The sequence below is a fragment of the Bison bison genome, unplaced genomic scaffold (genome assembly GCF_000754665.1).
Source record: "Bison bison bison isolate TAMUID 2011002044 unplaced genomic scaffold, Bison_UMD1.0 scf7180017864489, whole genome shotgun sequence".
Taxonomy (NCBI): domain Eukaryota; kingdom Metazoa; phylum Chordata; class Mammalia; order Artiodactyla; family Bovidae; genus Bison; species Bison bison.
Window position 1 is genome coordinate 3,003,824 of NW_011495048.1, and position 27,004 is coordinate 3,030,827.

General features: G+C 40.5%; 1 protein-coding gene across 3 annotated transcripts in view; it reads right to left on the reverse strand.

Moving 5' to 3' along the window:
* The window catches only part of CTNNA2 (catenin (cadherin-associated protein), alpha 2), a 1,195,405-nt gene that overhangs the window by 885,407 nt on the left and 282,994 nt on the right, over positions 1 to 27,004 (reverse strand). For all 3 annotated transcript variants that reach the window (XM_010863262.1, XM_010863261.1, XM_010863260.1), the window contains exons 4-5: positions 14,903 to 15,022; positions 7,525 to 7,791 (exon numbers count right to left, since the gene is read on the reverse strand). In XM_010863262.1, coding sequence (XP_010861564.1) covers positions 7,525 to 7,791; positions 14,903 to 15,022 — 387 coding nt within the window. The remainder of the gene's footprint in view (positions 1 to 7,524; positions 7,792 to 14,902; positions 15,023 to 27,004) is intronic.

Sequence of the window (27,004 nt, forward strand, 5' to 3'; positions counted from 1 at the left end):
ACGTCTCCCGCATTGCAGGCAGACGCTTTACTGTCTTAGCCACCAAGGAAGTCCTGCTGCTGCTGCTGCTGCTGCTGCTGCTAAGTCACTTCAGTCATGTCTGACTCTGTGCGACCCCATAGATGGCAGCCCACCAAGCTTCCCTGTCCCTGGGATTCTCCAGGCAAGAACACTGGAGTGGGTTGCCATTTCCTTCTCCAATGCATGAAAGTGAAAAGTGAAAGTCAAGTCGCTCAATCATGTCTGACTCTTAGCAGCCCAATGGACTGCAGCCTACCAGGCTCCTCCATCCATGGGATTTTCCAGGCAAGAGTACTGGAGTGGGGTGCCATTGCCTTCTCTGAGGAAGTCCTGAGGGATATGTGAAAACACAAATCTGACCAGGCGTCCCTCTGCTTAGATCACCAGCCACTCCCTAATGCCTCCAGTTTGAAGCCCAGCCCCCTGCATGGTCTACAGGGCCCCAGAAGCTTCCTCCAGCTTCTGGAGCCCTGTAGGGAGCTTCCTCCAGCTCCCTCCCAGATTTCTCCCTGGGCTCCAGAAGCAAATAGCTTACACATACTTTACCCACCATGCCTCTGCATGCAAGGATGTTCTTTCTGTCTGAGAAACTTTCTCATTCACATTCATCATGTTAATTCCTGCTCATGCACCACCTCTTCCAGGAATTCTTGGATTTCACTCTTCCTAATCTTATCTCTGTCACACACACAGGTTAGGTGCCTACTATGCATGTAGGTGTATATGATATGGCAGCATTTAACACTGCAGTAACTATAGCTGTTCAGTAAGCATTTCTCCTTTACACCTTCATGACCTCTCTTAGCTCTCCTATACTGAAACCTTATTCCAAGGCCTAGAGTTGCTATCTCAGTAACTTAAGTTCACATATTCTTAGTTACTTACAGGGTTTGAAGTAGTAGCCAGATACCTGAATCCAAGTTCTGAGCTCTTACCAAAATCCTAGGCTACTTCCAATAGCCATTAAGTGGGAATCACCTCATAGGAATACAGTAGAGGGCATTTTTAAGTATTAATGCCCTTAATACTTAATAAAAGCATTAAAAATTAACACATATAACTGTACAGACATTAAGCCTTCAAAAATATTGGCATGAACTCAGAGAAGCAGAAAATTGCCGAGCTTGTCTGCCCTATCTTATTAGTACCTGAATTAGAAATCTGAAATTGCTTTCCAAAAGCTAAGCAGTCATGCTTACTGGCTTTCATTTTTACGCATTTGGCCTCCACCTTGCTAATCCTTTCCTGCCAGTGTGTTTATAGTATTCTGATGGGGTCTGTTCCTCTTCTCTCTCCACCCTCACTCTCATGTAAAGAAATACACAGAAAACTTTTTATCTTCTTAGCCAAACATGAAGGTTCCCAGATTTCAGTAGGAATGACTGTACACAACATCAGAGAAGGAGAGGAGGCCTGGGGTAAGCCTTTCTGATAAATAACTATGTTGATTTCCACAGCAAAAGGGAGGGTTAGAACTGGGAAGGGACTGAAAAAGACGCTCAGTAAAATGTCTTTTTCATGGTGGCCTCCCTGCTTACCTGATGTTGTAGAAATCATGAAGCAATAAAACCCTTTGAGAATCCATGAGCCAGTCATAATTTTGGTTCATGAGTCCTTAAGGGACCCATACTTGCCCAGGAGCATCTATCTGGGCCTAGTAATAATAATAACAAATAATTTCCTATTCTAAAAGACAAAGAATGATATTTGGAGAAGGGGGTCAAAAGAGAAACTCTACTTATTCAGATTCATTCAACACAGATCTCTGAGGTCAGGTATGTGGGCCTCTGACTTAAGTGGTCTAATAACCCTCCAGCTCTCCACTGGAGCTATATTCCAACTGGATCCCAAACCCAAATCCAGGGTTGCTATTACTATCAGATACCCAGAAACTTTTTCTCCATGACCCCATTTCAGGAGCTGGTGTCCTGAAATGACTGCTGCCACCTGGAATCCTTCTGCTTCACCTCCTTCTTTGGACTAGATATTCTGGAATATGAGTGCACCCACTGAGACCAGCACACAGTTGAAGTCACTCTAGGGAGTGAACACTGGAGCACTGGCTCCCTGGGGAGTGACAATTCTCTCCCACTCAGTCCCTTCACCATGTCGGATTACATTCCCTTGCCACCCTCATCCACCTGTAATATAGGCGTAACATCATTTCTCACTTTCACATTCCAACATTTCCATCCACTGAACACCAGATCAGTGAGAAAACCGCAACTAGATCAAGAAAAGAAAATACATTTAAATAGAAGGAGGAAAAAAAGAAGAAAACATGAGAAAGTAGATGGGAGGTATGAAAAACTAGGCAGAAATACAAGTGACAGCTCACATAGAGTATGTATGTCATGATGACATTTCAGCTCAATGTGGTTGTGACCAGACTGTCCTACTTCTCAGGCACAGATTTAAATCTTGCAAATGAGAAGTAATACAATGAAAGGGAAAGTATAGTTAATACTATTCAACACCTTCCTCCCTCCAAAGTTGAAGCAGTCAAGAACTAGAGAATAAGAGTGCAAAGGTTCCATGAATGCAGGGTCCCCCGAGATCCTCAGACATAGTGGACATATGAGGACATAGAGGAGAGACAGGAGCAGATGACAAGCTGAAAAAGGTAATAGCCAGTAAGCAGCAAGTAGATTGGAATCACTCCTTAACACTAAGCAAAAAAAAAAAAAAAAAAAAAAAAGGGGGAAATATGAGAATATGGTTAATTATGGTAGTCAATTTTATTTCATTTTCTTTTTTGGTTATAGAATACATTTTCCTACAGGCTGAGGGGACTGAACAAGTGCAGAAGAAGAAACTGAACATGAAAGAAAAATAGAATTACTAATCAAGCAAATTCTCAAGTGAAATGGGAGAAGAAAGAAGCAAAAACACAACCAGAACATTTAAGATGAGAGGAATCTGAAATTAATATTAGAGGAATTGTCTGATTTAAAAGAAAATAAAAGAGAAATAGCTATTGATTTTAAAGACTAGGTCATGAATGGTGTGAATTTCCATATTTGGAAAGCATCTTTATCTATAAAAGAAAGTTTCAGAAAATAAGATATGGTACCTTCTCTTTTAAGGAAATTCTGTAGGAATAAATTTTCATTCTCCTCTCTCCCATTCTTGAAAGTTTTCCAGTAGTCAGCATTGACATTATAACATGATTTACTTCTGAGCAGTCATTACATTTTTCTAAGCTCTTTCCAGTATCCCCCAGTAGATAGTTTCACTAGATAAAATTAACTACCTCAAACTGCCACGTTTTAAATAGAGGCTGATAGTGCCACTGATTAGCAGTCATTTTACTTTTTGCTGTTGTATCATTAGAGACTGTCTTAACAGTTTCAAGTTGTTAAAATACCAGGTTTCTTACTTCAGTCTTTTATTGGATAAATCACTACAGCAACTATTCATGTAGACAGGATAACAGCACCAGAAAATCAATCACCAATCATTGAGATCTAATTATAACTACCCAGGTAAAAATCAATCCTATAATTTTAGATGAAGGCAAAAATACTAATTTTTCCCTTGTACTTAATTTACTAAGAAACTCAAAGCCACTTCTGCATCCTACCTCTTGAAAAACTGTTTGACACAATGATGACTATTATTATGAAATGGACTTCAACATCAGGAGACGACTGAAAATGTATTTTCTATTTATATGGTTCCTTTTACTTCAGAATCTCAAAGTTGTTTGACTTTTTCAAATTCCTATTACCTTGGCAAGCATTAAACCAAGCATCAGGAAGGAATGTTACCAGAAAAGTAAATCACAGGAAGTCTGAGTGAGTTTCTCATCCAATGTAATATCAATTTGTTTAATATCTGAGAATAGCATTTAGAATTCAAGACAGATGCCTGTGAATTCTAAATCAATTTCAAGCCAATATGCCTGGGAAATAAAAAATGCTAAAATATTCATTATGTAAATATGGAAGAGAAATGTGTAATTTTGTTACAAAGTAAAGAGCAATAGAACATTATTTTTAGTGAGAAAATTTCAAATATCGTTAAGTGCTATCCAGATTTTTTGGTGTAGCATTACACCAGTGGTAGCATTATTACTTTTGAGAAGGTACTGAAATTAATTGCATTTATTAAATAACTGTTTTTAGGGATCCACACCAAATGGAGTTAGTATCTAATTCTACCGCTAATTGAGACAGTTCCACATGTTGATTTTTGTCAACATCTGAGAAACAAAATTTTAGACATTAAATAATGCTTTATGCAATTTACATAGCTTGAGAACTAATAGTCATTTAATAATAGAATATTATTTGGTTAATACACGTAGCTAATAGAATATACAATGACTTAGTTTACATATACTTAATGTAAGAATAAACCACCTAGTTAATATGTATAATGATATATAAAGTTAACAAAATATAATTAGTGAATTAGTTAATTTTTTAGACAGTTTTTATTTTTAAAAATAACTTCAATTATTATATTCATGTGTTAATTTCCCAAAGCCTTACTTGTCCAGCATGAGAAGATGCCACTCTATTAGAACAGGTGGAAAGTATATCAACATATTTTACTAATAGATTTTCCCCATATGGCCTTAAGTTTTTATCTTCTGAGTCTAAAGGTATAATACCCAGTGATGCCTCGATTGTTAAATTCACTGTGGCTAAAGACTCCTTTTCGGAGAAGGCAATGGCACCCCACTCCAGTACTCTTGCCTGGAGGATCCCATGGACGGAGGAGCCTGGTGGGCTGCAGTCCATAGGGTCGCTAAGAGTCAGACATGACTGAGCAACTTCACTTTCACTTTTCACTTTCATGCATTGGAGAAGGAAATGGCAACCCACTCCAGTATTCTTGCCTGGAGAATCCCAGGCAATCTGGAGTCGGACACGACTGAAGCGACTTAGCAGCAGCAGCAGCAAAGGCTCCTTTTAATGAAAATCATCGAGATAGAATGAGAACGGGAAGCTGCAGGCATCATGTTCTTGGGAAGAAGGTGGCAGCTACTGAAGTGTCTGGACTGTCCTTCAAGAGAGTCCTCTGTATGTGCACCTCTACATTATTACCAGGTCCTCACTTAGGTTTTACTGTTTACTTTTTTATTATAAAATAAACTATGATTATACTGCAATTTATCAAAATCTAAATAATCTACCTATTCTTAATTTTAAAAAGCACCATTTCCAAAAAAAAAAAGCATCATTTCATGAAATAATTTTGTATTTGACACTGTAATTTTCTATTCTGTTTAACTGATGAGACATTTTTTGTCTAATGTACTCACTAAAAATATGGCATTACAATGTGTTAATATCTAAGTGCATGACCTACTCACTTTTGTTTCCTTAAATTGTGGGTTCATCCATTCATATTCCAGAAAAACAAACCAACAAAAAACCCTTATCATCACTCTATCAAGTTCCAAAAAAACACCCTCCTAGAATTCTTATAAGGACTGTATGAATCTTACAAAAATTGATATGGTCAACAGTTTTTCCTACCTCTGATCCTGACATCTTTTACCAAAAAGGAAAACTTCCCCCTGGTAAAGGTTTCCCTAGTGGCTCTGATGGTAAAGAATCTGCCTGCAATGTGGGATACCTAGGTTCTACCCCTGGATCAGGAAGATCCCCCAGAGAAGGGAATGGCAACCCACTACAGTATTCCCACCTGGAGAATTTTACGGCCAGAGGAGCCTGGCAGGCTACCATCCATGGGGTCACAGAGTCGGACACAAGTAAGCGACTTTCACTCACTCATTCACCCCTTAGTAGAGTAATTCAATTTCCTCTCTTATGTCCTCTATATCTGTATCAGGATTATTTCTAGCATCTATAAATAAATAAAATTAAGTATTAAAATAATAATTTTGTAAATTTAGTAAAATAAAAGTATTGTTTTTACTGTTCACTTTGTAAACAGGATCTCTTTTCCATTATTTCATTTTTTTTTACAGTATGGAAATCTAGTGACTTTTATATGTTTATTTTAAAACTGATAAACTTATTGAAGTGTCTTATTAGTTCTAATGAATTTTATGTTGTCTCCTAAACCTTTGTGAATACACTACATATTAAGGCCCAATTTCTGGTAAATACTTGAAATTTATTACAATTAATCCTTATAAAATACTTTGGAAATAATACATAGTCTGAGTTCAATATGTATATATATATTTCTTTGACTAACTTAAAAAAATAAGGGAAAGAGGAGAGCCGTCCGTGAAAACAGGGAAGAATTATCTGTGTATGCCTATTATCTGGGTATGTGTGCATGCTTAGTCACTCAGTCATGTCCGACTCTTTGCCATCCCATGGACTTCAGGCTCCTCTATCCATGAGATTCTCCAGGCAAGAACACTAGAATGGGTAGCATTTCCCTTCTCCAGGGGATCTTCCACACCCAGGGATCAAACCTGGGTCTCCTACATCGCAGGAGAATTTTTTTACACAGCTGTTAAATAACTGATTTTTCTCCTGTGAATTTCTGTTACATTGTATTTTATCATTTAGAGTCTTGGTTCATTCTTTGTCCTTTTTCTCCTCTATAGGAAAGCATAACTCTTAAAAGCAGATGCTACTTATTTACAAATGTCTGTAGCTCACAACACATATAGGCTCTCACTGAAAACGGGATAAACTCAACTGAATTCCAACTTTTCACAGATGGGCCATATCCTGACCCAGAGAGTGGTGAGAGCTGTTAGCCTGGACCATTGATGACAGACATCCTTCCAGCTCATTTTGTTGCCTCGAATATACCCAGGCTCACTGAGCCCTCCTTCCACTGCTTCCCTCACTGGGACACACCCCTAGAAACAGCAGGTTCAGAATGTGAGTCATTCAGGGGACTAGCAGAGGTGCCACCTGGGGCGCGGTGAGGCAGTCCTGATGCAAGGAGAACGGGATCCTGGATAGGATGAGAGAACAATGGAGTTTGATCGCCAGGGACTGAAAAATCAAGAAACTGAGAGCAATCCTTTACTCAGACACAACATACGGGTACTGTACAGCTACACTGCCTAGGACATTTGCCTCTTCAATAATGAGGTGCTGTGTGCTTAGTCGCTCAGTCGTGTCTGGTTCTTTGGGACCCTTTGGACTGCAGCCCGCTGGGTTGCTCCCCCAGGGGATCTTCCTGACCTGATCCAGGGATCAAAGCTGCATGTCTCCTGCACTGTAGGTGGATTCTTTACTCACTGAGCCATAGCAGAAACCCTTAATAATGAAGATAAACTTGCAAATTAAAAACTGTCCTTACTGTAACAGTAAGGAAAGTTACAGTATTCAGGGTTTCTGCTTGAATACAATCAGATTCTTAAATATAATTGTCAGTCCCTTCAAAGACCAGTACTAGGTTTCTACCAAGATGTCAGATTCCTAGTAAGAGTGACATATCTTACTATTATAAGCCTCCAAAAGAGGTAAATCAATACTATCTTGGTATCCCTCCATCCCTAATACGTTTTCTCAGTGAAAACATACTCCCTTCTGGATACATCACCCAGATGCTTACATCAAACTCGTTCAGAGCCGCAGCCAGCTCCCCAATGCCCGTGTGGCCTTTGGCTTCATCGGTGGGAGAGGTAGCTTGAGCAGCATTGGAGATGCCGGCAATGGCCTCCTGGACTTGTTTGAACACGTAATCTCGGTTGGCTCTGGTGGCAGCAACGTCTGGGTGGCGGAGAAAAGCTTGGGAGGCTGTGTATAGCATTGTGGCATTCTTCTTCAGAGCTCCTCGAGCGGCTGCCATCTCATCTCGACAGTGAGGGTCCTTCAGCTCCTGTGTGTGCAAAACACAAATGTGAAGCTTGCCATGAAAGTATCTGTAACAGAGCTTAGAGCCACAGACTTCTAGGACCACATCAATTTTATTTGTATTCAGTTAATATTTTACTTTGTTTATAAGATGCTGTGTAATGACTACATGTGGTATTGGTATGTCATTAAATCTAATTTGTATTGATCAATACAAAGGTAAAAAAGTAGAACTATAAGACATGAGTTTGAGCAAACTCCAGGAGATGGTGAAGGACAGGGAAGCATAGCGTACTGCAGTCCATGGGGTCACAGAGTTGGACACAACTTAGCAACTGAACAACAATATAAAATATTTATACTCTCCGAATTCCAAGTCGAGATGCTCATTTCATGACATACATTATTTAAGTTACCAACCTAAAATCATAATGTAAAATAATTTTGTGCCTGGGAAATTCCATATGACCCAACAATCCCACTACTGGGCATATATACCCCGAGAAAACTGCAATTCTAAAAGACATGTATACCCCAATGTTCACTGCAGCACTATTTACAATAGCAAGGGCGTGAATGCAGCCTAGATGTCCATCGACAGATGAATGGATAAAGAAACTGTGGTAGATTTAGTCAATGGAGCATTACTCAGCCATTAAAAGGCACAAATTTGAGTCAGTTGTAATGAGGTGGATGAAACTAGAGTCTCTTATACAGGCTGAAAGAAGTCAGGAAGAGAAAAACAAGTATTCTATATTAATGCATATATATGGAATTTAGAAAAACGCTACTGATGAACTTAGTTGGGAGTTGTGTTGTGGACACAGTGGGGGAAGGTGAGGGTGGGACAACTTGAGAAAGTAGTATATATATATGATGACTTGACATATATATACTATCATGTGTAAAGCAGATAGTGGGAAGTTGCTAAATAACAAAGGGAGCCAAGCCTGGTGCTCTGTGATGACCTAGAGGGGTGGAATGGGGGGAAGGGGAGAGAGGCTTAATAGGAAGAGGATATGATGTCAAAATAGTACCCACTGGGGAGTTTCTTTATTTTCAACTTTAAAGAGTATTATAATTATGAACGATTATATTATGATTATGAACGATTCACATTGTTGAACAGCACAAACCAACACAAAATTGTAATTTAATCCACCAATTAAAAGTAAATAAAGCTTTTTAAAAATGCAATATGAATTTAAGAATTACATGTCAGTGTAGGAAAACAAGTGAAGAAATGTTTTTTCTACATATATTTTAGAAACTGTCTCCTCTCTCTAGCTGCCAAGAATCTGTACATACTGCTCTTCCCATGTGAAATATCTGAGCTTCCCTATTCCAGCCTATCCTTTCCCTTGATGGGGTCCATCTCCTGAAAACCCACTCTCCATCCAACTCTCTAAGCTACCTCTCCTTCTAGCTGCTCCCACAAGGCCCTCTTCCCTCCAATCATTAAAATGCATCATGCTTTACTGCATTTATATAAGTATATGTCTTTCTCCTAAACTGTAAGTCTAATGAGAGCAAAGAGCCCTAGCTATCTTGTTCAGTGCTTCTTCAGTCAATAGCACAATGTCTGGCTCATAAAAATGCATCCAATAAATAATGCTGCAAGACTGTAAAACCTGAGCCACCAACAAAATAAGTGGCTTGCGTGGATCAGTTAGTTATCAGCAGATGGAAAACCCAATCTTCAATCTTATGACACTGCGCCTGCCTCCATAATCAATTACAATTACAAACATGGGAAATCAAACTCGTCTGATTTTGCTTACTGCATCACTGGCACTTCATTATCATTTTCAGAATGGGGTTCAGTTTAAAAAAAAAAAAACCGCTTTTGATGGCAGATCTATCATTTTAGTTTAGGGAATAATAAAGAAAATAGATCACAGATGATTTGCTTTCTAAGTTTTGGATGTCAAAATAGTACCACTGGGGAATCTCTTTATTTTCAGCTTTAAAGAGTATTGTTAAGAAAATGTTCACAGTATTTTTAGAAATATTAAAGGCAATACTGTTCTCTCAGAGCCATGCAGGACTGCCAGCTGAGCATCTCTGGGAGAAAATTTCTCTAGTTTCAAAATGTATCATTAGAGGGTATTTGAACCACTGGGATTCTATTCCTATTTGCTCAGTTGGTGCATAATAGATGGATGACCTGGAAACAGTAAATCTCATCCTCTCTTTTTTTCCATCAAAATAATTCCGAGACAAGCACATTATATTTGATATCTAGGATTGGTAAGACAAACTGACAATAAGAAGTAAACAATCAGACTTCCCTGGTGGCCCCGTGGAAAGGAATCTGGCTGCCAATGCAGGGGCCATGAGTGCGATCCCCCATCCAGGAAGATTCCACATGATGTGGGGCAACTGAGCCCATGTGTGACAACTTCTGAGCTTGTGTGCCACAACTACTGAAGCCCACGTATCCTAGAGCCCCAGGGCTGCAACTACCAAAGCCCATGTGCCTAAAGCCTGTGCTCTGCAACAAGAGAAGTCACCGGAATGAGAAGCCTGTGAACTGCAACAAAGAGTAGCCCCTGCTCACAACAACTAGAGAAAGTCCCCAAGCAGCAACAAACACTCAAATAATTAAAAATAAAGAAATATATAAATCTATTTTAAAAAAGCAGTAAACAATTGAGCCATCTATCCCCTTCTGCTTAGGGACTAATGGATCAATGCCAGGAAACAACATTTCTAAACCAAGACAACTTATTTTTAGCCCTAAAGTTCAACACAGATAAATAGGGAACCAACATGTGAGGGAATCCTTTACACTGTACAATCTAGGCAGTGCCATTGGAAGTTATAAAGGGTCTTAATTAACTTCCAGAATGCCTGGCCAGAAATTTTATAGTCCATTCTGGGATATCTACACTAATAAGAAAATCTAAATATGAAAGTGAGAAATAGAAGTTAGGAAATTCTTTCCATAAAGATATTTTTAGAAACATTTTTAATCACATGGAAGAAAACTGTAAACAATGTAAATGCTGAGTTATGAAGAACTGGTTAAGTAAACTACTGAAGGTCTCATGTGATGGACTCTTTATGAAGTGAAAGTATTAGTTGTTCATTCATGTCTGATTCTTTGCGACCCCATGGACTGCAGCCCCCCAGGCTCCTCTGTCTAGGGATTTCTCTAAGCAAGGATACTGGAGTTGGTAGACATTCCCTTCTCCATAGGATCATCCCGACCCAGGGATTGAACCCATATCTCCTGTATTGCAGGCAGATTGTTTACCACCTAGCCACCAAGGAAGTCCCCGGACTCTTTATGTAGATATTAAAAGAAGTTTCCATAAAGTAATAAAATGGGTAATATAAATAAAAAGAAGAATACAACATGCATACTTATATGTATAGCATGAATATAAATGTCAAAATATGAAGATAAGCAACTGAAAGGCAATCTACCAAAATATTAGTACCACGTTTTTGTGGCTGATAGATGGCCATGTGCCTTTTTTTCCCTTCTTTTCTAAATTTTCTTGAAAGAGTTTGAAACAGCAACTAGTTAAAATGATGTTAATGAGATAAAAATAAATCATATGTATGGGCCTTCTGAGATGAATATCTCATAGTATTCCCATGGATTTTAATATCAGTTACATGCTGATGATTTGATGAGGTTTGATCTCCCCTCATCTCTCTGCTATTTGACAGTTCTACACGGATATCTTATAAGAATCTCAAAATCAATGTATTTAACTATGATATCTTGATACCACTTGATACTGCTAGAAGACTGGCCGCTTTCCAGTCTTCATCCATCTCAGTAAATTCACCACCATGTACATATTTGCTGAGACAGGACCTCAGATGTGAACCGGTCACATCACTCCCTAAGCTCCCATAGCCAATTCCACAGCAGGTCCTGAGTGTTCTATTTTCAATGTAAATTTGGACTCCCTAGGCTTTTCTCCATCTTTACTGCTGCCACGCTAAAGGAGACCATCTCTGTGGCAGGAAGGACAGGGCGGGGCCCCGGGACGGCCTCATCAAGTGTAGGCATTAGGCAGAAGACAAAGTCACCTCCTTTTTTTTAATTTAAATTTATTTATTTTAATTGGAGGCTAATTAATTTACAATATTACATTGGTTTTGGCATATATCAACATGAATCCGCCACGGGTGTACACATGTTCCCAGTCCTGAACCCCTCTCCCACCTCCCTCCCCATACCATCCCTCTGGGTCATCCCAGTGCACCAGCCCCAAGCATCCTGTATCCTGCATCAAAAACCTGGACTGGCGATTCGTTTCATATATGATATTATACATGTTTCAATGCCATTCTCCCAAATCATCCCCCCTTCCCTCTCCCACAGAGTCCAAAAGACTGTTCTATACATCTGTGTTTCTTTTGCTGTCTCGCATACAGAGTTATCATTACCATCTTTCTAGATTCCATATATATGCGTTAGTATACTGTATTGGTGTTTTTCTTTCTGGCTTACTTCATTCTGTATAACCGGCTCCAGTTTCATCCACCTCATTAGAACTGATTCCAAAGTATTCTTTTTGATGGCTGAGTAATACACTTTTTTTTTTCTCTTAATGAGACCACAACGCATGAAGGAATGGCAACTAAAACAGAAACTCTGCAGCATCTGAGCAAGAAACTCTGAGCATGAAAACCATGGAGCAGGTACAATATAAATGCAGGACCTTCCACGTGTGGTGCCTGACGCGGGAGAATTTAAAGGGAAAAACAGCTCTTAGAATACCTGTAGCGTGGCTTCAGGAGAAAAATGCCAGGACCAGGAGCTGATACATGCTGGTGCAATCTAGGACATACATCAGCTCTTCCCTCAGTGAATGTTCAATCCCTAATCAAAAAGACCCCTACCCATTCAAAGGGCTACAAGATAAATGGCAAATCAACCACCCTGTGGGGCATCACTGGGTCCAAAGGACTCCCACACTCCTCTCCTTAACTTTTGCTTCTGCCCTGAATAAACTGCTACTTTGTTCTCTTTACTTCTCAGCCTCAGAATGTGTGTTTATTTTTCCTTTGCACTTTTGTGTTCCTAACCCAGCTAACTTTCGGATGAGTTGAACAAGAGCCTGGACTTTTGACAAAGTTTTTTCAAAAACTGTCACTCATCTAGTGGACTTCAGTCCCACCCATCCCCAACTAGTCCCTCCTCTTTGACACTACCCCTTCTTTGCAACATATCTAGAAAAGTATGAAAATGTACATCTGAGACTTTGATACCAAACTCTGAACTATTCAACCACTTGCTACTTACTTACAATAAAATCAGAACACTTTCAAGACTCTGAGTGTTCTGGCACCCACCTTTCTCCACAGCCTCCTGCTAGGTTCACTGAAATTAAAAGTCAATGTAATTTTTTGTTTGGTCAGGTATTGAAACAAGCTAAATAAATAGCTTCTGGGCCTTAAAGCTTTGCTTCAGAGTGACTTCACTCCTAACCACACTACACATCGTGGGCTACCAAGCAAGACTCCACCTGAACAAAGGATTCTGTTGATAACAAAATACCTGAAAGTAATCGCATGAACTAAAATAATACAAACTCAGGGAAATAGTGGAAGACAGGGAAGCCTGGCGTGCTGTAGTCCATGGGGTTGCAAAGAGTCAGACACAACTGAGCAACCGAACAACAACAAAATCATGCCTGTGTGCCCATCACAAAGCAGTAGAAGCTCTTTGGGGAAAGGGACTAGATCTTGGTCAGATTTGTAACCCAGGTATTACTTCTGTTTGGTACAGATGAACACTCAAAATGTTGGCTAGAACTTTCCTGCTGGTCATAGGGAACATTAGAAAAAATCACTGGAAGTTGCCAGAAATCCTGGGAGCAGTCAAGAGGGCAGGTGAAGAGGATTTTAACAAATCTCCCCATATTTAAATATGCTATTTGCTAAGAAGAAAGAAAAAGATACACTCTTTGGAACACACAATTCTAATGGTACCTATAGAACAAACAGAGCTGGCCAAATGGAGGTGCGATCTTGGGACAATGGGAGGCAGAGAAAACCCAGGCCACCCACCTTCCTCGGCATGACTCAATACCTGTGCTCTCCTTCTCTCTTCCTTTCTCTTCCTTCACTCTCTCTCTCTCTCTGCCTTTCCTCTATTTTTCCTCATGTTTTCTTAATCTCTTTCATAAAATTTTACTCTGCATGCTGCACACTTGGGAGAGAGGTGTTGTATATATATGGTGCTGTCCACAGGGTGGGGAGGTAAAAACTGAAGCCCAAGAGCCCAGGGAGTGGCCACAGTGCCATACCAGTCTGACATTTTTTATTTTAATCAGGTCAGACATCAAGAACAGACCCGTGGTGTGAAGGGGGAGAGGTATAGGGAGGGATGGATTAGGAGTCTGGGGTCAGTAGATGCAACCCTTACATACAGAATGGATAAACAATAGGGTCCTGCTGTTTAGCACTAGGAATTATGTTCAATATCCAGAGTTAAAGCATAATGGAAAAGAATATTTTTGAAAACTGTATCTATATGTATAACTCAATAACTTTGCTGTACAGCAAAAATTCACACAACATATTATTCTAGATATCTTGCAAAATGGGGGAGTGTCAAATTACAATTTTTAATGCAATTTCTTACATTAAAAAATAAATAAAGGTTAAAAAAAAGAGAGAAAGGTTAGAGTCTGGTGGGGTTGGCAGGGTGGTCCCCACCAGTAAGGCAGGTGGCCTGTGATCAACTGTAAGTCCTCAGGGGGACTGGGAGCACCAGCAGTGTACAGTGGGACCAGATGTGACCCAAGTAGGAAACTGCCTTTGTGATCATAGGTCCTAGGGTATTTGATGATCTGACAAGTGGTTGATGCAGTCGATGATGAATTGTCCAGGTCTACAAAACTGCAAGATTATGCAAACTCACTCGCTTTCTCCCCTTGTTGTTGTTGTTCAGTCGCTCAGTTGTGTCCGACTTTTTGCAGCCCCATGAACTGCAGCACGCCAGGCATCCCCATCCTTCACTATCTCTGGGAGTTTGCACAAACTCATGTCCACCGAGTCAGTGATGCCATCCAACCATCTCATCCTCTGTCTCCCCCTTCTTCTCCTGCCCTCAGTCTTTCTCAGCATCAAGGTCTTCTCCCCTAGGTTTCCAAAATTTTTCCTACCTGTTGTCTTCTCGCAGCTACGTAGTTAAGTTTCACCATCTCTTTTCCAAATTCTTTAAAGCGATTTGCAAGGTCTTGCTCATTTGTAGCATTTTTGACAGCTTCTAAGGCCTCCTCCACCTGAAACAGACAAACAAAAAAATCCAATATATTTATAACTGGATAGTATTTCAATACTGGACTTCACTGGTGGCTTAGTGATACAGAATCTGCCTGCAACACAGAAGATGCTGGTTTGATTCCTGGGTGGGGAAGATCCCCCTAGAGAAGGAAGTAGCCACCCACTCCAGTATTCTTGCCTGGGAAATCCCATGGAGAGAGGAGCCTGGTGGGCTACAGTCCAAGGGTTGCAAAAGATTCGGACATGACTTAGTAAATAAACAACAACAAATTTCAACATTGCTAAACATGTTAGAAACACTATTTGTTAGAAAAAATATGCATTAATATTTAAATAAAATAATAGGAAAAAAGTACCCCAACAAGCATTTATAATCAGAAAATTACATACTATTTTTTATACAAAAGATGCATGCATGCTGTCACTTCAGTCATGTCCTACTCTTTGCGACCCTATGGACTGTAGAGAGGCAGGCTCCTCTGTCCATGGGAATCTCTAGGCAACAATATTGGAGTGGGTCACCGTGTCCTTCTCCAGGGGATCTTCTGACCCTGGAATGGAACCTGTGTCTTCTGTCTCCTGCATTGACAGAAGGGTTCTTTACCACTAACACCACCTGGAAATTGTTATATAAAAGATAATAATTGCTAAATTTCTAAATCATATAAAACACTACATTGTTTGTATTTTGAGCTGTGATTTCCATAAGAAATACAGACTTTTACTTTCAAGTAGAAAGATAAAGAAAAATAAACTTAAGAAGACATATGGATTTAAAAACAAACACCAGAAATCGTCACAGGAGGAAATGTTTTGTAAACAAAAACTGGAGGAACTCCTGGGCTGCAAAAAAGCTTTAGATGGCTTAAATCTGCATCTTGGCATCACCTCCAAATCTGCAGCAAAGGGATTGTAATTTTATTTTTATTTCATTTATTTATTTACTTATAGCTATGCTGGGAGAAGGAAATGGCAACCCACTCCAGTACTCTTGCCTGAAAAATCCCATGGACGGAGGGGCCTGGTAGGCTACAGTCCATGGGGTCGAAAAGAGTCGGACACGACTAAGCGACTTCACTTTCATTTTTCACTTTCACTTTTCACTTTCATGCATTGGAGCAGGAAATGGCAACCCACTCCAGTATTCTTGCCTGGAGAATCCCAGGGACGGGGGAGCCTGGTGGGCTGCCATTTATGGGGTCACACAGAGTCAGACACGACTGCAGCGACTTAGCAGCAGCAGCATGCTGAGTCTTGGTTGTGGCACACAGGCTCCTCAACGCTGCTGGCAAGATTTCTCTTGTTATGCTGAGCAGGGTCTACTCTTTAGTTGCAGCTCTTGGGCTCTAAAATGTGGGCTCAGTACTTGTGGCAGATGGGCTTAGCTGCTTCAAGGAATGTGGAATCTTAGTTCTCAGACCAGGGATTGAACCCATGTTCCCTATATTGGCTGGAAGATTCTTAAGCATTGGATCACTAAGGAAGTCCTAGGGATTGTAATTTTAAGCTGTGATTATGTGTTGCCATTCCATGAAGGAGAAAACACTTAGCCTCAAGAAGTAAGTGAATTTGAAGTTTTGTTGCCATTTTAGGAGGCATCAACTAGGGTGAACAGAGTAACAGCCACTGGAAATAACCAAGAACATAATCTTGAATGAACAAGGCACAAGATGGAAACCATATTTGCAAAATCACAAGTTCTTAGTTTTGAAGGGAGTTTGGTGGGGAGGTCTCAACTAGTACAGGCTTTTGAGAAAGGCAGCAGGAAAAGAGAGAGAGAGAGAGATGGTAGCTCTGAGAGTTGGACCATAAAGAAGGCTGAGCGCCAAAGAATTGATGCTTTCAAATTGTGGTTTGGAGAAGACTCTTTAGAGTTCCTTGGACAGCAAGGAGATCACACTGATCAATCCTAAAGGAAATCAACCCTGAATATTCATGACTGACGCTAAAGATCTAATATTTTGGCCACCTGATACTAACAGCCTAACTCATTGGGAAAGACCCTGATGCAGGGAAACATTGAAGGCAAAAGGAGAAGGAGATGGCAGAGGACAAAATGATTCCATAGCATCACTGACACAATGGACATGAATTTCAGCAAACTCTGAGAGATAGTGGAGGACAGAGCAGCCTGGCATGCTGCAGTCCATGAAGTTACAAAGAGTCGGACGCAACTTAGTGACTGAACAACAACAAAGCTCTGAAAGAGTAATAAAAATACAGAGAATGTATGGCCTACTTGCAGAATTCCAATTGCCTCTTGTAGTTTAGACCGAATCAAAAGACAACCTACAGACAGTTCATAGTTGAGAATGTGGGGATCCAAATGACCACTAAAGTGGCTAGAAAAAGTCATAGATTAACACAGTACCAAGTGATAGAGATACACAATTTGTTTAAATTGGACACAATCACAAAGGTTGCTAATCCAACTTCCTCACCAAGTTTCACTGGGTGGAGGAAGAAAACGGTGTATATAAAGAAGTGATAATGGATATCGTCACATCCTTTCCTCCATAGATATTATAATACCATTCAGTTTACCCAACAGACTAACATTCCATTAAGGAAAGAGTCGCAGCCAGAATGGAGGTTATTTTTAAAAATGGTGAAAGGAGCTCAATCTAGACTCCAGATAAAATTGTTTCCATTCTCATCAGCTATGGAGATTCTTCATCTTTTTTTTTTCCTTTCTATTTGTAAAAACACAAAATTATTTCATTCACCAATTTTAGTCTTTTCCAATTCCTATGCAGGCTTTAATTATACTCAAGGAAAAGAGAAGTATAATTGAAAACAGAACTGTTGTGTGTTAGGATGTCTTTTAGGCACTCGAGTCAAAGGGCATTTTATAGTATGAAATGGCTCATTTAAACATTTTCATGGATTAATGAGAACCTCATATCTCAAACTTTTAAAACAACACATCAGTGATGTCTCCCTTACTAATAGATTTATAATCATTTTACCGTGGCTATCAACAGCATCACTGAGAGGAAGCTCTTGGCAGTTAATTTGTTCCTACTGCTTATTTGAGTTGTAAATCTTTTCTTAGGACATAAAACCTGGCCCCAGGGAAGACCAAAATAATTATCTCAGAAGGAACTAAATCTTGGATTTGTCTTATTTTATATATATATTTATATAAAACAGGCTTCTTGTTGGTTTTTAATCAGGCCAATTTGGAGTATTTATTTTGCTTTGTTACACATCACTTATTTTCTTATTGTTTTTCTCTGAAGAATCCAGATGCTCGTCTGAATTTCTGTTTCTAATTCAGTGAAGTTCCTTGGAAGAGCAACACCAGTGAGAGTGTCTGTCTGCGTAAAGGTAGACTTCGTCATACTCAGAGTTCCAGAGTGACAGGTATCTACTGAGAAGCTCTCATATCGAAACACACTTCCGAACCTATCCACTACCCCACAGAAATGGAGAGAATGGAATTAACATCTAGGATTTAGGATACTATCACCGGCCCAGTACACTGCTATTAAAGAGATAAATGATACACAGAGAGAGCAGGAGAGAGAGAAAGAGAGAATAAATACAAAGTGGAAGGGACACAGATGAGGAAGAAGAAGAAAAAAAACAAAAAACAGGGCAGGGGGAGAGACGGGCAGTGTCCAGGCACTTCTGAAAAGTCAAAGTCAATATGAAGATCAAGTTTTTGCTTTTGAATAGAGCCAATGTTCTTTTGTTATTTTCAGGTGTCTGGAGAAAGCAAATTAACTCCTACATGCCAAGCAACAAATCCTCCTGCCAATGCAGGAGACACCAGAAACTCGGGTTCAATCCCTGGATTGGGAGGATACCCTGGAGTGGGGAATGGCAATCTACTCCAGTATTCTTGCCTGGAAAATTCCATGGACAGTGGAGCCTGGTGGGCTATAGTCCATGGGGTTGCAAAGAGTTGGTCACAACTGAGAAACTGAGCATACACACACAAAAGTGAAGCTAACATCTTAAAAGGTAATCCTTATGGAGAAAAGGAACCCAGGACACTTTGTCCACCTACCTGCCCCACAGGGACACCTATAGGTCAGCAAGTGTAGGGAGGGCTATGGACTCAGACTGGCCTGTGTTTGAGCCCCAGCTCTGTTATTTGTTAGCTCTGTGATCCAGGGCATGTCACTTAACCTTTCTAAATTCCAACTGCAATGTCTTCATTAATAATAAAAGGCAATAGAGTCCAGATACTACAAAAGGTTGTTCTAATAATATTAGATACAAAATGAAGAAAAGAAGAAATAAAAATGGAAAATATAAAATAAGGTGGCCAACTAAGTTCTAATATAAAATAAATATAAATGGGCTAAATGCTTTAATTAGAAAACAGAAATTATCAGATGGGGCCTTTAAAAAGATCCTGCAACGTCACCTATAAGAGACAATTTGAATAAAAAGATATAAAATATTGAAAATTAAAAAAATGAAACCTTCTACACTAATGAATTTAAAAACCTACTTGAAATTGATAAATAGGAAAAATGCTAATATAGATTTTAGAAAGAAGTAACAGAACTCGAATAGACTAAAAAATGTTATAGAAATGGACATGGCAGCCAAAGATGACTTTTCTGCTCTCTTCCCAAACAAACCAGGCACAGTAGGTGGGTGAAAAATGAAATGTAAAACAGCAAATACATAGCGGAATGCCTGTCAAGAATTAGGAGCTCCTTTCACAGACATGGGCTTCCCAGGTAGCGCAGTGGGTAAGAATCGCTTGCAGTGCAAGAGATGCAGGTTCGATCCCTGGGTAGGGAAGATCCCCTGGAGGAGGGCATGCAACCCACTCCAGTATTCTTACCTGGATAACCCCATGGACAGTGAAGCCTGACAGGCTATATAGTTCATGGGGTCACAAAGAGCCAGACAGGACTGAAGCGACTGAGTCCGCATGCACACACGCACACACACACACACACATACTGACTTGCTGTATAATCTGCCTAAGGGTAAACACTGTTTCTGAACGACTGTAAAAAGGAAAGACTCCATCTTGCTTTTGGACTATCTGCAGGTGACATGAAATCTAGGAAGAGTAGAAGGACATGGTGGTCTCATGGGGGAGGTGTTACAAGGGGAGTTTGCTGTGGCTCTGTGTGCCAAGCTGAAGTGGGAAATCACTTCCAACAAGCTGATAAAGAGGGCCCTCAGAGCAGCTGCCACATCCTTCCTTGTAATGAATACCCTCCTGACCTTGGGCACTAGTGACAGCTGTTCTCACAAAAGCCAATCTGGGCTGAAGAACACCAGTGCAAGAACTCTCAGCTCTGGCAGCTCTGTCTGTCCTTAATACTGGGAGCCAGTGCATGGGAACAGCCGAGAAAAGTGAAAATTCTAGACAGGATATCACAGTGTCCTCTATCTTTACTGGATTTAGATATTATTTTCAAGCCTGTTTTTCACAACTCTTGAAATCTTTGATCTTCTCACAGAGTCTGCTCAATATAGCCCTTACCCCCATTTCCAGAGCAAACCTACTTGCCACTATTATTGACTCCACAATTGTGGCAATTTGTTTGAGACAGACTCTTTAAATCTAGTCTCCAACTTTCCTGATTGAAATTTCACTCATTTACTTTGACATCATAAAAGTAGACTGAGAATTCATAAGCTAACTCAATATTTTTTAAGCACCATCTGGGGCTAGGCCGACATACAGGGATGGGCACAGCATTGGACACAGGAGTCTGACCCTCCTCCTGGACTGTGTGATATGTTTCTTCTGTGCACACTCACTGTCCATGTTGTTACAATCAACATCTCTGTTTGGACAGACTGACTTCATTCCAGGGTCCTAATCTTGATTCTGTTGATTGGATTTTAAGTGACACCCAATAAAACAATTTAAAACAATAAGGCCCGTATGTACAAACTTTCAAGTTGTGAACTTTCAAAGATGCCAACATGCATTCCCTAAATTGAGTGAAATTGCAGCTTGCCCTCCATCTCCTGTTGCTAATGATCCTTCAGCTCTACCATCTCCCACCTCCCCTTCCTCCCCCAGTCAGTAGCTCTTCTTGTCTGTTCACTCAATGCTAGCCCCTGTACACCAGCTGTTGTACTGGACTACTGTAGTTTTCAAGGCATTGTATCATAAGATGAAAATGTTTTATTTTTTTGTTTAATTGTTTTATATGTATTATTTGTGTGAAAAGTATCATAAACCTATTACAGTACAGTACTATAGAGCTGACCATGTTCGTTGAGTACCTATGCTAATTTTGTTGGACTCATAAACAAATTGGACTTACAAACACACTCTTAGAACTGAACTTGTGTGTACGTAGTGGACTCATGGTATGTCATACGAAGTTCTCTTGTTAGGATCTGGATTTATAGCAATATTTTAAACTCTTAGGTTGGAGGAAAAACAACTGCAGTTTTGGACTCTGAATTTTAAATCATTATAACTATGCTCAAGTACATATTTATTAATCAAAATAGGAACCATTACAATCAACACTTTTTTGTCAATGAAAAAAAAAGCTTGTTTATTCCTGTAGCATAAAAATCCATGCTTCATGATTTGACAAACTCTTGGAAAGCATTGTCTGAGTCCTGCTAGTTGTGGAAGCATTTTCGCTGCAAAAGTTGTCAAGATTCTTGAAAAAGTGGTAGTTGGCTGGCAAGACGTCAGGTGAATATAGCAGATGAGGCAAAACTTTGTAGCCCAATTCCTTCAACTTTTGAAGCATCAGTTGTGTGACATGCAGTCTGGAGTTGTCTTCGAGAACTGGGCCCTTCCTGTTGACCAATGCTGGCTGTAGGCACTGCAGTTTTCAGTGTATCTCATCGATTTGCTGAGCATACTTCTTAGATGTAACGGTTTCTCTGGGATTCAGAAATCTGTACTGGATCAGAGGGGCAGCAGACCACCAAACATTGACCATGACCCTTTTTTTGGTGCAAGTTTGGCTTTGGGAAGTGCTTTCAAGCTTCTTCTTCATCCAACCACTGAGCTGGTTGTCACTGGTTGTAGAAAACCCATTTTTTGTCATGTATCACAATCCAATAAGGAAATGGTTCATTGTTATCTCCCAGAACGAGAAGATGGTACTTCAAAATGACATTTTTTTTTTAATTTTTAGTCAGATCATGAGGCACCCACTTATCAAGCTTTTTCACCTTTCCAATTGGCTTCAAATGCCACATGATCACAGAATGGTTGACCCAGTTCTTGGGCAACTCCTAGTGTAGCTGTAAGAGCTCCAGTGATGGCCCTTAATTGGTTGCTGTCCGCTTTCGACGGCTGGCCATCCTCCTCCTCATCTTCAAGGCTCCCATCTCCTTCGTAAAATTTCGTGAAGCACCAGTGCCCTGTATGTTCATTAGCAGTTTCTGAGCCGAAGTGTAGTTGATGTTGCAAGCTGTTTCCACTGCTTTATGATCCATTTTAAACTTGAACAAGAAAATTACTAGAATTTGCTTTCTAACATAATTTCCACAGTCTAAAATACACATAAAATAAGCAGCAAGCAACAATTCATTAACAAAAAATGTAAAGCAAGAAATATGTATTAAAACGATGTGTAACACTGTTACCAAAAGAATATGTGCGTGGAGTCTGGCTGCTTGCTGCTCAAAAGCCAATAAGCAGGCCAGGTAAGTAGAAAGGAAACTTTGCTTTATTTCAAATGCCAGCAACTGCAGGGTAGGGGGAGGGTGGCAGACATCAGTCCAAAGGCTGACATCTGTCCAAAGCAGGGGGTGAGAGCTTTTTATAGACAGAGACAAGGGAGGGGTTACATGCAGAAACAGCACATTCATCTCTAACACTCATATTCAATTTGGTCATCAGTGGTCTGACTAGCATCATTTTGGTTGTTTTAGCTACAGCTTATCTTCAGTTCCAGGGGGCAGTTGTTCCCATTTCTTTACAGTCATTCTCAGAACTGTGGCAGCCCAAGCCAACTTATATGCAGAGTGCATCACGAGAAACACCGGGCTGGATGAAGCACAAGCTGGAATCAAGACTGCCGGGAGAAATATCAATAACCTCAGATATGCAGATGACACCACCCTTATGGGAGAAAGTGAGGAAGAACTAAAAAGCCTCTTGATGAAAGTGAAACAAGAGAGTGAAAAAGTTGGCTTAAAGCTCAACATTCAGAAAACTAAGATCATGGCATCCAGTCCCATCACTTACGGCAAATAGATGGGGAAACCATGGCTGACTTTATTTTTGGGGGCTCCAAAATCACTGCAGATGGTGACTGCAGCCATGAAATTAAAAGACACTTACTCCTTGGAAGGAAAGTTATGAGCAACCTAGACAGCATATTAAAAAGCAGAGACATTACTTTGTCAACAAAGTTCTGACTAGTCAAGGCTATGGTTTTTCCAGTAGTCATGTATGGATGTGAGAGTTGGACTGTAAAGAAAGCTGAGTGCCAAAGAACTGATGCTTTCGAACTGTGGTGTTGGAGAAGACTCTTGAGAGTCCACTGGACTGCAAGGAGATCCAACCAGCCCATCCTAAAGGAGATTAGTCCGGAGTGATCATTGGAAGGACTGATGTTGAAGCTGAAACTCCAATACTTTGGCCATCTGATATAAGAAGAGCTGATCATCTGAAAAGACCCTGATGCTGGGAAAGATTGAGGGCAGGAGGAGAAGGATGACAGAGGATGAGATGGTTGGATGGCATCACCGACTCAATGGACATGAGTTTGGATAAACTCCGGGAGCTGGTGATGGACAGGGAGGCCTGGTGTGCTGCAGTCCGTGGGGTTGAAAAGAGTCAGACACAACTAAGCAACTTAACTGAACTGAACTGAAGTCCTGGGTAGAGTCTGTCTGTAGTTAACTTCTCCACCTGGCGTTTGGTATCTATAAGACAGCTCACAGGATATGGCTCAGAATATTATCCATAGCCCTTGAGAAAGAACCTTGAGAAGGTCCTTGACAATGCTTAATGACTAAATTATTATTATTTAGTCTCCTTTGACTGTTATCCTTTCTTTCAACATTTCTCATTTCTCTGATTAAACTTATTCTTTGACTAAGTTTCCACAGGCAGAAGGCATGCAGACAACATGGTGTGGTGGTAAGGACCACAGCCTTCTGCTCCATTTCAACATAACCATATTTATGTAAGAATATATTTCAATATCAAATGGCAAAGTTCAACAATGCAAAACCGCAATTACTTTTGCACCAACCTAAATAGCTTGGAATTGGGAGTTGGCCAAGTCAATGATTGAACAAATATAGAATTCTATATTTAACTACTTGTTGAATCATATAATCTGGTTTGACATTGATATCTCAGCATCATCATACTTTATCTCTCTGCCTCCTAAAGATAAGCTGCCTTCTTGATTAAATTTTCTGTTTCCCTGTGAGCAAGTGAAGAAAATGATTTGATCAGAAAGCAAGAATGATTAAATGCTATACAGCTTGATACATTTCCCAAGTTATTTTCAGCTTGTGTAAGAAAAACGACAATAGTCAGTTTCACTGATTACTTATTGATGCATCAGTTCAGTTCGGTTCAGTCACTCAGTCGTGTTTTACTCCTTGCAACCCCGTGAATCACAGCACGCCAGGTCTCCCTGTCCATCACCAACTCCCAGAGTTCACTGAGACTCATGTCCATTGAGTCAGTGATGCCATCCAGCCATCTCATCCTCTGTCGTCCCCTTCTCCTCATGCCCCAAATCCCTCCCAGCATCAGGGTCTTTTCCAATGAGTCAACTCTTTGCATAAGGTGGCCAAAGTATTGGAGTTTCAGCTTCAGCATCAGTCCTGCCAATGAATACCCAGGACTGATCTCCCTTAGGATGGACTGGTTGGGTCTCCTTGCAGTCCAAGGGACTCTCAAGAGTCTTCTCCAGCACCACAGTTCAAAAGCATCAATTATTTGGCACTCAGCTTTCTTCACAGTCCAACTCTCACATCCATACATGATGACTGGAAAAACCATAGCCTTGACTAGATGGACCTTTGTTGGCAAAGTTAGTCTCTCTGCTTTTCAAAATGCTATCTACATTGGTCATATCTTTCCTTCCAAGGAGTGTCTTTTAATTTCATAGCTGCAGTCACCATCTGCAGTGATTTTGGAGCCCAAAAAAATAAAGTCTGACATTGTTTCCACTGTTTCCCCATCTATTTCCCATGAAGTGATGGGACCAGATGCCATGATCTTAGTTTTCTGAATGTTGAGCTTTAAGCCAACTTTTTCACTCTCCTCTTCCACTTTCATCAAGAGGCTTTTTAATTCCTCTTCACTTTCTGCCATAAGGGTGGTGTCATCTGCATATCTGAGGTTATTGATATTTCTCCCGGCAATCTTGATTCCAGCTTGTGCCTCTTCCAGCCCAGCGTTTTTCATGATGTACTCTGCAAATAATTTAAATAAGCAGGGTGACAATATACAGCCTTGATGTACTCCTTTTCCTATTTGGAACCAGTCCGTTGTTCTATGTCCAATTCTAACTGTTGCTTCCTGACCTGCATATAGGTTTCTCAAGAGATAGGTCAGGTGGTCTGCTATTCCCATCTTTTTCCGAATTTTCCACAGTTTCTTGTGATCCACACAGTCAAAGGCTCTGGCATAGTCAATAAAGCAGAAATAGATGTTTTTCTGGAACGCTCTTGCTTTTTCCATTAATGCACCAGACAATGTTCCAAATGGTTTACATGTACCTAATTTAGTCCCCCAAAATAGGTCTTTGAAGTTAATACTTCTCTTGTTTCTGCTTTACAAAGGAGAACTGAGGCCAGAGGGGTGACATAGCCAGCCTGATCCGTCTCATAGCAAATCTCAGGTAATCTGGGTTTGAACCCAGGTACTTTGCTCCAGAACACATTCTTTGAACTCCTGAGTTGGGCCACCTCAATTTCCCAGAAAGGATGGGTGCATAAAGCTGCTGGAGTCTGGGTCTGGATCATACTGATAATGAAGATTCTTTAAGAGTCCTGCCCCATCTGATCAGTCTCCAGGTTCTAATGCTTCTATCTCTTTAATTTCTATAAAATCTATCCCCTTACTATTCACACAGCCACTGTCTGCACTCAGCTTTCCTTGCATTCACTGGCCTGGGTCAGGTAAAACATCTCTCAATCTGTCTCCTTGATTGGGCTCACCCTTCTAATTCCTTCTCCATACTGCTACCAAAAGTATTTGTCTAAATCAGGAATTTGATTTTATTGTATAGGACTACTCAATTGCTCCCCATAATCTATAAACAGAATCTAAACAAATTTGTTGTTCAGTCACTAAGCCATGTCTGACTTCTTGTGACCCCATGAACTGTAGCATGCCAGGCTTCCCTGTCCATCACCATCTCCCAGAGCTTGCTCAAACTCATGTCCATTGAGTCAGTGATGCCATCCAACCATCTCATCTTCTGCCACTCCCTTCTCCTCTTGCCCTCAATTTTGGCAGATTCCAAACTAATTACGATAATCAAGAGGCTCCCCACCCTACATCTCTCTCTGACTGCCCCTCCCACCTAACCCTCTCTGCTCCAACTACGAATCAACCCTATTCTTGTGAATACTCCAAATTTTTGCCTCACTCTCATGCCTTTGTTCTGCCCTCGGTTTGTGAAGCTCTGTGTAGGTAAAACTTTTTGCCCCACCTGAATCCATCTCCCCTCTTATGTAAGAACACCCCAGCTGTGAGCAGTAAACCACTCTCTTCTTGGGCTGGTTATCAAATCCCAATTCATGCTTTCTGCCTGCTCTGTGAACACATGGCTGAGCCCTTTAATAATTGTTCCTTTGTTAAGTTTTGTAGGGAGAATGTGCCAGATAGGCGACAGAGGAGGAAGGGGTTTTGTTTGCTGGTCCTGGAGGGCTCCCTGGACAGAGGCAGCAGCAGGGGCAGCATCTCCAACACCAGGTGCCCCCAGGGTTGATTCTGTAGTACAGTGTCTCCAGAAAGACATCTCTTCATGAGCAGTTTTTTTCTTGACTCCCTTACGGGCAGATTTCTAGCAAGTTTCATTGGCTTGTGTGGCACCTCAGTG